Below are 12,832 nucleotides of genomic sequence, written 5' to 3' on the forward strand. Positions count from 1 at the left end.
TGCATGCAGTCACCAACGACCTATTTCTGAAATTTGTTTCAGGGCAATGAATTAAAATAATAAATAAATCAAGGAGACATCAGCACAAAGAGAAGGACCTTCAAACATCAGTGAGTACATGCAGGTACATGGTTTCAAACACTCTAATCCTGGTAGAGACAGAGCCCATCCACCAACTTGGCCCATCCAGGATGGAACATGAGGTGCTGAAAACATCACACTTTGGACAAGGGGTGGGAGTTGGACTAGATGACCGTTAAAGGTCTGCTCCAACCGAAAGCCCAAGAAGGGTGGGGAAACCACCCTCCAAACCTCCATCCCATAACAGCACCTGGAGGCTAAAGGAAATGGCAAACAGGAAAATTATTAAAACCATAGAGTATCTAAAGTTGGAAGGAATCCCTAAGAATCATTGAGCCCAACTCTTCTGAAATGTCCTCTGCAAAAAATGGGGTCACCTTTCCTTGCCAGGTACCATGAGCCTCACACATTAGATCCAGGATACTGGTTACCCTACCAGGAGCAAAGCTCAAGCACAGCTCTCATCCCAGAGACAAGAGGTGCCACCACCACCAAGTCAGAGACACCTTGATACCACATCCTTCTGCAAGGCACAACTGAACCTGCTCCTATAATCCATGTATCTGAATAAATCATCAGCCAACATCACTTAGCCTTCCCCAACAGGCCTCTTCCTGCCTCAGTACAAAAATTAATGGGGCGTAAGTCTGGAATTCAAAGGAAATATGGGCTTTCGGGGATGGAAAACCTCGCCTGGGATTTCAGCACATCCTCTGCATGAGAGGTATGCGACTGCTACTGAAATGAAACCTAATTTCCCCTTCAAGCATGCCTTTCTCAACAACACACATCCCCAAAACTCCTCAGCATCACTTCGCCTTCTGTTGGGACCCTTGGTCAACTCAACCCACATCCAAGATCAAGAAAAAAAAAGAGATGTCTTACCTGAAAGCCTCCTGGGGGCTAGACAATTAGTTCTCCCTGTTTCAGTGGAGGAAGGCACAGAATCTGGACAATCTGATGGAGCAGAGGCAAAGAAAAAAAACCCCAGTATATAAGCACTTCTTCACAGATTCCCAGCAATGCCATGAGCAGAACACACATTCCAAAGGGCTTAGCAAAAAACAATTACTAATTGTCCAGCACAGAGACTGTAGTTCATCAAGAAGCATCCAGCCTAACTTGTTGCCTCAGTCAAGTCTGTACACTGTGCTTCCTCACCATCCAACGCTGATTATAGACTGGCAAAAATTACAAACTGGCTGCCACCTCTCCGCCCAAGTCACCAGGTAACAAGATCAAGGTTGTCAACATTCTGATGTAAGCAAGCTCCCAAAAATGTTTAAATGCATTAGATACCTAAATGTATAAATGTTTTACGCTTCCAATTTAGTCAACACCTGTAACTCACCAAAATGGGAACTAAAAAGGAAATGTATCATTGCTGCACTTTTGCAGCAAACAGTCTACATTTGCATTTCTGCACTCCATTTTTGTAACCACCAGCTGCCGGTCGATCTTATACCCTGCTGTCACCTCCTAAGACAGATGGGCAACTGGATCTACTCCTCCATGGACCACCAAAGGGCAGAATAAGATTGCCAGCCCTATTAAAAGTTTCTCCTGGTGCATGAATGTAGTTGAGGTCTGTCGCCCTGATTTTTTAAGATTTTCTAAGCCTTCTGATGTTGACATTCTTGTAGTGAACTTTCTCACACACTTTCTGTAAATAACACATTGTTTTGCATTCTTTTATGGAAGAGGAGAAATTTGATAGACTGTTGGTTTGTCCAGTGTCATTGGAGAGGTGGCACTGTCACCCTCCAATCCACTGTCACTTTTGGAAAACTATAAATGTTGGAGTCAGAAAATAAACTTCCCCTTTTTGTTCTTCACCTTGAGAGCAGCGGTGTGCACCTGTGTTCTTTCATGTTCCATAGCGACATCGGTCAAGATTTGGAACTTTGCATCCCAAGCCTGTTCCTCCAGATGAGAACAGCCAGAAGCCAACATCAATCTCCTTGTCCTGCAGGCAAACTTGAACTTTTTGGTCACTACCATGTGTGGGACAAGCTCAAGGACAAACCTAAGAAGGCCTGTGAAATTTACAAAACCTTCTGCTCCTCAGCAAGTTCCCAGAGACTTTGGGTTTTGTCAAATTTGGGCTCCCTAATGACATCACTTTGCTCACAGCTGTCTCAAAGCAAGGGCCACCACCAGGAGTCAAGATAATTTTCTCCCTACTGATAAAGTAATTTTTCAAGATTTCATCCCTGAAATCCAAGTGGACAAGAAATTCCTGTCTGTATAACCTCATTTTATCAGAGTAAAGCCCTAACAGGAATATACAGTTTAACAGGATAAACTTAATCAAACCAAAAACAATAGAGGAGACAGGAAATGGACTTACTTGCAAAATACTGTATACGATGCCTTGTCATGAGAAATATGGGTGGTTAGTTGTGTTGGTTTTTTTTTTTTCCCTTTGTTTTTTAGGGTTTTGAACCCTTTCTATTCCAGGCAGAAGATTCCCCCTGCCCCTCTCCTGGGACGGCTACATCTGCTTGGGCAACAGATGCTTTCTGAATGCAGGCTGGACCACCCTGCTCTGTACTGGGCTCCTGCCCCCAGCTACAGCTTCCTGGAGAGTCCCTGTGGGATAGAGGACATAATTTGTCCTTTCCATGTTGTCTCGTTCTAGGGATCATATGCAACCAGGTCCCCTGTTAGCACATCAAACGGGATGGCAGGAGAGAATCCTATCCCAACTTAAAATGCATAACCCTAGCAACGGGGTGAAGTGCTTTCATGACTTATCAGCTCCTTTCTTGTATCTCATCATCCACAGTCAGTTCTTCTCATCAATGAATTATCTTCTGAAGTTACTTTAGAAGATGCAATATTTCTCACAATATAAAACCATTGCAGAGACATACAATTAATCCTGGTGGCCACCAGCATAACTTTGCAACATGTCCAATAGCTCCTGGAAGCTGCCTAACCTTCAGCTTCCCTGAAATTCAAGGCCACAGGAAGGCATTCAGCTCTTCAATGACATCTCAGTGGGTTTCCTGAACTCTCATACTCCAGCACCACCATGACTAGCCACCCAGGAGCATGATGAACACAGTGATTTGCAGCCCCTTGTCCCACTTAATGATGGTTCAAAATGCCTGCTTGAATTATTTGGAGGCACTGCTGTCCATATCGCTTCCAACACAGCTGGAAGCAGCAGCTCCTGCAGGGACATCAGGGATGCTGAACGCCCACATGCCTTCAGGCTTGCAGGGTGAGACTAGCCCCGTGCAAGCCACTGTCACCCATGCCTGCAAATGTCCCATGTAAGGAAGAGGGGAAGTCCTCTCCTTGATGAACGTCCTCCCCATCCCTGGAAGTGTTCAAGGCCAGGATGGATGGGGCTTTGAGCAACCTGGTCTAGTGAAAGGTGTCTCTGCCCATGGAAGGAGACTTGAAACTAGATGATCTTTAAGGTCCCTTCCAACCCAAACCATTCTAGGATTCTATGAATGAGCAAGCCAGCCTGGACCTCCAACCTTCCCGCAGGTAACCTGGCCATCAAAGGCAGATCTTTCCACTCTGCCAGATCTAGTCTGCCAATGCACAAACTGATGTGGCATTTCACTGCCTGAAGGAGACCCCCAGCTTCCTGTCCATCCCTGCTTTCCTCCAGCCAGTGACACAGCCTGTATCAGCCTCCATCACCTCCAAAAAAACAGTGGAATCCCCATCATAATGGTTCTAATCTAAAAGAGGGGAGATTCAGACTAGATAGAATAAAGAAATTTTTTACAATGAGGGTGGTGAAACACTGGCACAGGTTGCCCAGAGAGGTGGTAGATGTGCCATGCCTGGAAACATTAAAGGTTAGGTTGGATGGGGGTCTGAGCAACCTGGTCAGGTTGAAGATGTCCCAGATCATGGCAAGGGGGTTGGACTGGATGAGCTTTAAAGGTTCCTTCCAACCCAAACCATTCTGTGATTCTATGATCATGGGCACTGGTGACCACTTTAGGAGCCCATATTGGTCCTGGTATTCCTGTCTGTCTGTCCATATCAAACACAAGACATGGCACTAAATACTTAAATATTTTTGTTGCCACTATCACACTTGATGGAAAAGCAAAAGTTTCTTGCTGAATGCATATTCACAGCTCTATCAGCAGATGCAGCTGCCCAAGTCTAAATGGAGAGACCATCCTCCCCCTAAGGTCCCAGGGGAGAAGATGGCTGAGACAGGAAACCCTTGGTCCTCCCCAGAAGAAATGCCAAGAAACCCTGAGCTAGGAAAACCCACCTGCAACAACAGACTTCCAGGCTCCACTTCAGCCTGTTGCAGCCCAGTAAAGAGTTCAGCTGTAAAACAGATTTTTCTTTCAAAAAGGAAAAAAAAGGAGGATTTTTTTTGTGAGTAACCCAGTTGTTCCTGTGTTTCTGATAGGCAGCATTAATCACTTCCTACTGGCCAATAGGAATAACTTTTCCTTTCAAAATGGCACATTCATGTTCTGCAGCTTTTCTGTTTACACACGTTTTGCTACTTTATGTCAACACTTGCTGATTAATAAATATATCACTGGGCTAACTGAAAATGAGGTCCTGGCAGAGGCAGATTGGATGTTTAAACCCTGCTAACAGATTTACCTAACATCTTTTCAGGAAACTAAAATCAAGCTTTAAACCTTATCTCCTGCAGCTCCCAAGCTCTTTATACCCCATGCAAGGATCATTGGTGAGTAGAAGGAAAAGCAATAAAGGCAGAAGAAATAGAAACTTTTGGGGAAGCACTGCAGGGATGCAGGCAAAATAATGCCAATCTCACACAAACCCACAAAATTTCGCAACTTGGCAGACCCTCAAAGTCTATTACAGAGCAACCATTCTGCATACCAGCACATGCTCAGGATGTTGAACCTACTCCAGATATCCTTCTTTCATTCATGACTCTTTATCTCCTGGCTTTTTCATGCTGAAGCAAAATAGTTCATGCTTCGTGACCCAATTTTGAGTTAAACATCTTTGCTTATTTCCACAAGTCATAAAAGGACTTATAAGTGTTTCTTATAAAGTGTGCAGAGGGGGGAAAAACAACAATCCAGCCTCCAAAGGAACAGTAGGCAAGATAGGCAAGATGGGACCCCACACAGTACCAAAACAACCTCAAGGCTGGGGTTTCTTTTAGTCCCAAAAAACTGATGAGCAACAATTTAACCAAAACTGTTCTTTTGTCAAAAAAAACCACAAAAAACAAAGAAAACCCAAAACAATAACTTAGTATTGGTCTTCTTTGCCTCCGTGTACCACCATGCCCTTCCTGACTGCCATGGCCATGGGACATGATCACAGAGACCACTGTGCTCCAGCCAACACTCCAGATCCACTAATTTTGAGGAGCCAGGAGCCGCTCCTTCCTGACCTGCTCCCCTTTCTGATTCTCCCCACATCTCCTCCTTCTTCCAGACAGATTTATCTCACACCTGGCAAGCTCACTGCCAACCAAGTGTTTATGCAGACAATCACAAAAGAGCTGGTGCCAGCCTCAAATGGGCTTCTCCCCTGGCACCCTGACATTCAATTACAAGCAACAGGCATGCAAAACTGTGCTAAAAAATAATAAAAGAACAAGAAAAAAACCATTTCAACCCCTTTTCCTAATTTTTTTCAACCTGACAAGGTGGGATTAAATTCCTTTAAAAAGACAAAGATTTCTAACAAGTCCATTTATCGAGGTTCATTTGGATTCCCAGAAATCAGGGAGATGAGGTGCTGGTTCCTAGCATAAATCCCTACAAAATTCACCTAGGGGTGCGGGAGCACCCCCATTTCCAACTGGGCCCCATGATTTTCCTGGCTGATCCGAGCAATGCAGGCCTGTGCTGCAGTGCAATCCCTCCTAGAGTTTCTTGTCAAAGTTTTAAAATCCTACTTTATGCAGAGGGTCTCTTAGATAAATTATATGCTAATTATATGTTAATTCTTCAAGGAGTAGCAGGAAGCACAGAGGCAAGCAGCCCAAAAGCAAAATGCATGACAAAGGCTGGAGATGTTTCCCTTAGCTAAGAAAGGGGCTATTTTCCCTTTTATCTGTAGTCTGCATTGCAAAAAGTCCACTTACCCCTTGGCTTGAGAAAATCCATTGAATATCTGGAGTAGGGTGGAGGGGGAGACTCTGGAATTAGAAAAGTACAGAGAAAATAAAGGCAGAGCCATGAGAAAGAAAAAAAAAGAAAAAAGATGGGAATTTATGATAACAGTGGTATTCTTTTAGCAAAACTGTCTTAACTCTGGGGGTTGGAGGCAGGGCAGAGGCGGTGATTGCCTTGATATTTAGCTGTCAGATAAACAAAAGGGGCCGTCTGGCGCCAGCCTCCGTGCTATCTACTCGGGCTGTCTAAGCGGAGCCTCCTTGGCTCGGCGGAGCCGCAGCAGCGCTTGGCCCGCTCGGCCCTTGATCCCCAGCACCGCGCGGAGACGGAGGAGAGACTGCTCCGCGGAACTCACCCCCTCTCCTCTAAACAGAAAAAAAAACCCCATAAACCAAGGCAATGGAAATGCGGTTTCGTGTGTTGGTTTGTTGGTTTGTTTTTTTTTTTTTCCAGAGGGGAAAAAAAATTGGTGGGCCGGAAGGCGAATGGGGCTTCATCCCTCCATCCCCTCCATCTTCCCGTACCCCTGCTCCCTCCGCCGCCGTACCTAGCTCGCACAGCCGGCTGAGGTGGTGCGGGTTGCAGCAAACAAGCTCGGAGTGAGCCTTGCTGTAGGATTCACAGCAACATAACCGCTTCACTTTGGAGCAGTGGCGGAGGTCGGGCCAGCGGAACACCTTGCAGAGCAGCATCGGCAGAGGGTACCAGTGCTGGCCCAGCCGGGAGTCAGCCTTGGCGGGCAGCAGCAGGCAGGGGGTCCGCGCCCCACCGCGGGACTCGACGGCGTGCAGCAGCTCCTCCAGCTGCCGCTCTTTCAGCCGCTTCAGCACGGCGTGGATCAGCGCCTTCAGTTCCGCCTCCGCTCCCGCCGACGCCCGCACGCCGCGGCCCGCCTTGCCTGGGCAGCACCCGTACCCCCCGCCGCAGGCAGGCGCCCGGGCCTCGGCCTCGGCCACGGGCGCGCCGGACTCGCCCGCCGCCGCTTCCTCCTCCTTTCCGCCGGGTGCACGGCTCCGCCAGAGCCGCCGGACGAGCACCGAACGTTTGGTCCTGAACATACGGGACGAGAGGAGGGGGCTCCGGCTACAAAACGGGCATGTCGTCCGCCGTGCATGAAGGGGCCGGGAGCCGAGACGCTGCGGCGGCCAGCGGCGGGCGGCGGCAGGGCCAAGGCGGGCTGTGACATGCGCCAGTCTCCGCGCTGGGGCCGCGGGCCCCACCGCCTCCTGCGGGGGGCTGCACCGGTCGCGCCTCCGCCCGCTGCGAGGGCGCAAGAGAGGAAAAAAAATCAAATTCGGAAAAAAACGGGGGGGGGGGGGGGGGGACACACCGCTGCTCGCCTCGGCTTTACACTTAAAACAAAAAGAAAAAGCCCGTCTAGAACCTGCGGCGCCCGACACGGGAAGAGGGGGGCGGAGGCTGTCGGCGCCGCGCCGCCCTGTGAGACGACGGAGCGCGGCCGAATCCGCGGGAGAACCTTGGCTGCCCAGGGGCCGCAGTGCCCATCAACCCGCTAGCCGGGGAGGGAGTGCGGGGGGATAAGGAGGCAGGGATACGGCAGCGCAGAATCAAAGGATAAAAAATAAAAAGCGATTCAAAAGGGTGTGTAGAGAAAAAAAATTAGAAATATTAAAAAAGACCTGAAACACTAACCCTAAGGTTTGGACGTCGGTTTAAGCATGTCACAAAAGAGACGAACAAGCGCATCCAGTGTTGTATCCCTTTTTAAAGCCCCGGGTCGTCTTGAGGGAGTGTTCGAGGTGGACTCTTTTCCTTCTTTTTTCCAAAGATTTTAATCCACATGGACACATCTTGATCCGACTACTACGAAAAGGGGGGGGGGGGGGAAGGAAAGTGGGGCTGTGTCCCCTCCTCCTTGCCTTCCCCAGTAGCGTACCGCGGCGGGGGCAGCCGCGTCGAGCCAAGCCAGCCGCCCGCAACTCCCGGCGGTGCTTACGAGTGAGGGGCTGCCCACAGCCTGGCGACCCTCTCCTTGCTGCCAGCCCCTCTGATTCGGTGTTTAGGGTTTTTTCCGCCTGTCTCCTCCTTCCTGCCTGCCTTCCTTCCCCCCCTCCCACTTCTTCCTCCTCCTCTTCCTCTTTGTCCTCCTCTTCCTTTCTTGGCTTGGGTTGTTTTTTTTTGTTTTCCTTCCCTCCACTCTCTGCAACGAGCCTCCATCCCCGCACGAGCGCCTCCGTATTGTCCTTGCTGCCGGAAAGAGGAACCCCAGCGACAGAGCGGGGCACGGCGGGAGCGGAGCCGACGGCGGCGCGATGCCTGCGCCCCCTCTCCTCCGCTCAGTCCCCCGCGCTGCTCCCCCCTTGGCTCCGGCGGCGACTCGCAGTGCGCAGCGGCTCGGCCCGGCCTCGGCCCCGGCCCGGCCCCGTCACGTGGGCGTCTAGACACCGTGTCGCTCCAGGGGAAAAAAAAAACCCTATATATTATATTTACCTCCAACCGCCTTACACAATCGACGACTGGGGTTGCTGAAAGGTTGTGGGTCCCCCCCTTCCCCTTCCCTTATCCCAATCTCCATCCGTGCCCCAGGATGAGGGGGCCCCCTCCGGGAGCACGGCGAGGGTGCGGAGCGGCTGGTCTCTTCCCTACACCCAGCGGGGCAGAGCAGAGGGAGCCTCCGGGGCCGGGGTGTGACGAAGCCCACTGTAAGTATTGAAATATTAAACCAAATCAGTCAGAAAAAATTAAAAGTTTATTTATATATATATATATATGGTTCTGGGCATCGAAAGAGGACACGGCACAAAAAGCAATAATAATAATACTTTCCACTTTTACACACTGATCGCCAAAGGATGGGAAAATATTTCATAGAGGGTTGGTACACTTCAATTCTCACCAAATGCAAAGCAGAAATGATCAGCACATAGCACTCTGATATTCTCATACTACTAATCATAATAATCCCTTGCACCCTGGGAGCTCTGCAGATCCCACATTCCAATTGTGGACCTGCAGAGTGTTGAGAGCTTTTTGCAAGACAATGGACATATGCAACATATGCACAATCCAGCCTTCATAGAAACTGAGTAAGGTCACCATGCCCTTGAAGGACACGAAAGGAGAAGAAAACGCTCAAAAGCAGACAGTTCAGGATGTAAAGGCAGACAAGAAAACTGCAGCAAGACGCATGAAGAGGAAAGACTTAACTAAAATTAACTGAAAGCTTAAAACGCGTGCACAAAAGGATTTAACCAATCATGTATTAGCTTGAGGCGTTGTTGTAAATGATCAAATCGGCAGCCAAATTTATAAAAAAATTTTATAGATTTATTAGATAGATAAGTAAAAAATAGAATATTTTAAAACCGCCACAGCCAAGACAGCGTCAACCCCGGACTTTGACGCTGGGTGAACCTGGGTCAAACTGACTAGTGTCAGCGTCTCCCGAAAGTTTCACACCAACTGCTCCAGGTAGCCAGCTTATATACAGTTTATTCTGCCTGAAGCAGAAATTACCTAAGATTTCTGTAAGTCCCTACATATGTATAACGGGGACTATACAGATTCAGTCCCGTACAAAAGTCAGTCCATAGGTTTGGATGGCTGTCTGGGCTCCTCGGGATAGTCTTCTTTTCAGTTGTAGCCAGGACCTCACCTGTTCCTTGATGTAATCTCTTCCAGGTGCTGTTCTGTGAATGTTCTGGACATTCCTGGGAAATGGTCGATGATCACCCAGGAAGGACTCATTCATTCGTTAATAGTCATGATTTTATCTGGGCGAGTCTGGGAAATCTTTTGAATAGAAAGGAAAGCCCTGCTTCTGGCCATGTGGGTCAGAGGCATGGTTGGATCTTTATAATTTTTATACAGTTACAAAGCATGAATTATCTCTATCATATACTACAGCGTGAACAGTAGAACACAATATAAATATAGCTTGCTTTTTGCAATAAATCGGCTTCACTTCATCATATTGATCATGGCATGATGTCCCGTTCGTGATCCTCCGCAGCAGAGGATGGGGAAACTGAGTCACCAAGAGGCTGTGCAGCTCTACCGGCCCTGCTGCACTCTGTGGCAGAGCTGAGAAGTCCAGATAGACTTCCTAGCGCCAGGTTTCGCAGGGCAGAAGCCCCCAAGGGTCCCCATCCCACATGTACTCCCACAGAGGTGTAGCTCCTTTTTCATATGATAAGTGCAGGTGCATAAGTTGCTTCAAGGTCACTCAGTAAGTCAGTTATCACATTGGAAAGGAAAGCCAAGGCTTAAATCATGGCTGCTGAAAGCTAATCTAATTCTAAAACAGTTGCACCCAACTAAATGGCAATACCAGCCATAAACCACATAAAACTAATACACCATGCAGGCAGGGCATCCCTGGGGTGCCTGTCCTGAATACCTGCCTTTGGTGCTGGCAGGAGAGCAGGAATAATTTTAAAGCCCAGTCATGCAAACATTAATGTGAGCAGGTCAGTGGGAACAAACAAAGAGAAGCTGGAAAGAAAGGAACCAGGAAAGAAGGAATAGGAGAAAGGCTCCAAGAGCAGGAGGTGCAGTTAGTTCAGATTTTGCCCCAATCTCATAGGGGAGGGGTTCTTTACCAATGAGTGAGATAAAGAACAGCTTTAAATTAGATGCTGGTTTTTGGAAGTCTTTTTTCTGTTAGCTGTAATAAGTGGTAACATCTGTAGTGCAGAGGAAATTAGCTTGCCAGGATGGCATTGGCAGAATATGTGGCTTACTTGGGCCAATGCTACTGGAGCAGATTCTTTTTGTTTATCCTTAGCCATGCCCTGAGATCCTTTTCGCACATGTCTAATTGGTATCCCAGTGAGTAATTTTACTGGTTTTGCAAAGTGGGTAAGAGCTAGAGGAAAGCCATATGTGGGAATAAATAGATCAAGTGCAGAGAATCATTGGTGCAACATCACCAAAGGTAGTACAAAATTGGACATATGCTAAAGGCTGGGAATTAAGCCAAACGGCGAAGGCTTCCAAACAGGTATGATAACACAATCACTGAATGAAACTGGACTAGAACCCAAAGAACTAGACCTGTTAGGATCAGTTCCTGGGAATTATTGCTTGTTTTTTAACTACTTTCTGGACCCAAAAAGGACTAATATGAGCAATTTTCTAGTCCCACATCCCAAGAATAATAGTGTTGTTCTTAATCCCAATTCTCCATGGTATAAGAACATGGCCAAATACTGCCACAATTGGACTTACCATGGCAGTGCTGGTGCAAATGTGACTGTAAGAAAGCTTCCACCAGGTATCTTTTTAATTTGTGGGGATAGAGCCTGGCCTGCAGTTCCAAGTAATCCATTTGGTGGACCTTGTTACTTAGGAAAACTAACCATGTTTGTCCCTAGCATGTGAGAGATGCTGAATCAGACTATCTGGAGAGCAGGACATAGCAAAAGAACTAAAAGAGCAATCACAAGCTTAAGATCTAATTGTAAGATCATGTAGAGCTTTGGGGTGCTCCAGCAAGAATCATAGCATCAGTCCTTGCTCCAGGTGTTGCGGCTGCTCAGGCTTTGACTACATTGAATAAGTTGGGATGCTGGACAGCTAAGCAACTGAACACAACTTCAGCTATTCTAAATCAAATGCTCACTGATGTAGGTAGTATTAGACATGGCACACTGCAAAATAGAGAGAGCTGCTATAGATTTTTCATTGTTAGCACATGGGCATGGGTGTGAGGAGTTTGAAGGGATGCGTTGTATGAACCTTTCTGACAATTCTGCATCCATTCACAAAAAACTCAAACAACTACAAGATAACGAAGAAATTGACTGTGAATGACTGGGGTTTGGATGAATGGTTCAAGGGATTGGGAATAACTAGATGGTTGAAAGATATGGTAAAGGGAACTTGGTTAGTTTTAGTAGTTATTATTTTATTGCCTTGCATTATTCCATGCATAATTAAGTTGGTGACCCTTAGTAGAGAACACAGGAAAGAGGGTCTGGCTGGTGCAAGAAGAAGAAGGGGGAATTGTAGCAATGTATCTGAACAATTTAGGCCTCAGTGTGCACCAGCCATACCATCTGTAACTGTTCTTATCAGAATTTCCTCAGGGCACCGTGGAATTCATGAAGGTTGCTAAGACATAAACTGTGCTAAAATAAGAACAAAGAAGCTGAGAGACTGCATACCAAGATCGCAAGAACTAGATAACAGAGGACTGTAGAACACCTGCACGGTAACCAATCATGGATGCTGAGAAATGGAGGCAGAGAAGGAGGGAACAAGACAAAGGCACCAGTCAAGAAGTGTGATCTTAGTAGTTTGTAGAATCTATAAAAGTGTGTGTAATGTAAAGAATAAACAGCTTCTGCTTGATCATGTTGGTTAGTTGTTCAGGAGTCCTGGTTTACCCACAATATTTACCTAACTGAGTGGTATGGGGTAGGACAAAAGGTGAAGAAAACTGTGCCATAATGCCCCATCCATCCTGGAGAGGAATTTGCCTCTGCATTTAAATTTGCCAAAAGGTTTATGTAAGGTTGTGTGCTGTGATTTCCATCAAGTTTAATGGTGTTTAAAACGTAACTGCTCCAACAGCAAGATGCTGCTTGGTGAATTTTATGCTGAAGGTTTCCATTAAATCCCTATAAACAGGGGTATCTGCAATTTCTGTAACTGTTTTTCACACTTGCAACTTAAATACCAGA

The 12,832-nt window shown here is 47.2% G+C and overlaps 1 protein-coding gene and 1 long non-coding RNA gene across 3 annotated transcripts in view; one reads left to right on the top strand and one right to left on the bottom strand.

Moving 5' to 3' along the window:
• Positions 1 to 7,444, bottom strand: part of LOC132341453 (mothers against decapentaplegic homolog 7-like) — a 29,852-nt gene extending 22,408 nt beyond the window's left edge. Inside the window, exons 1-3 of the mRNA XM_059873039.1 lie at positions 6,733 to 7,444; positions 6,155 to 6,208; positions 967 to 1,038 (exon numbers count right to left, since the gene is read on the bottom strand). Of these exons, the coding sequence (XP_059729022.1) occupies positions 967 to 1,038; positions 6,155 to 6,208; positions 6,733 to 7,243 (637 nt within the window). The 5' untranslated portion in view covers positions 7,244 to 7,444. The remainder of the gene's footprint in view (positions 1 to 966; positions 1,039 to 6,154; positions 6,209 to 6,732) is intronic.
• Positions 7,445 to 8,360: 916 nt separating this feature from the next.
• LOC132341454 (uncharacterized) lies at positions 8,361 to 12,504 on the top strand. 2 transcript variants are annotated; one of them, XR_009490218.1, is made up of 2 exons: positions 8,361 to 8,848; positions 9,828 to 12,504. It is a non-coding gene; the product is annotated as an uncharacterized LOC132341454 (long non-coding RNA). The 2 variants fall into 2 exon arrangements; XR_009490217.1 differs by having other exon boundaries at positions 12,225 to 12,504.
• Positions 12,505 to 12,832: the final 328 nt, after the last annotated feature.

The sequence above is a fragment of the Haemorhous mexicanus genome, chromosome W, assembly GCF_027477595.1.
Source record: "Haemorhous mexicanus isolate bHaeMex1 chromosome W, bHaeMex1.pri, whole genome shotgun sequence".
Classification (NCBI taxonomy): Eukaryota; Metazoa; Chordata; class Aves; order Passeriformes; family Fringillidae; genus Haemorhous; species Haemorhous mexicanus.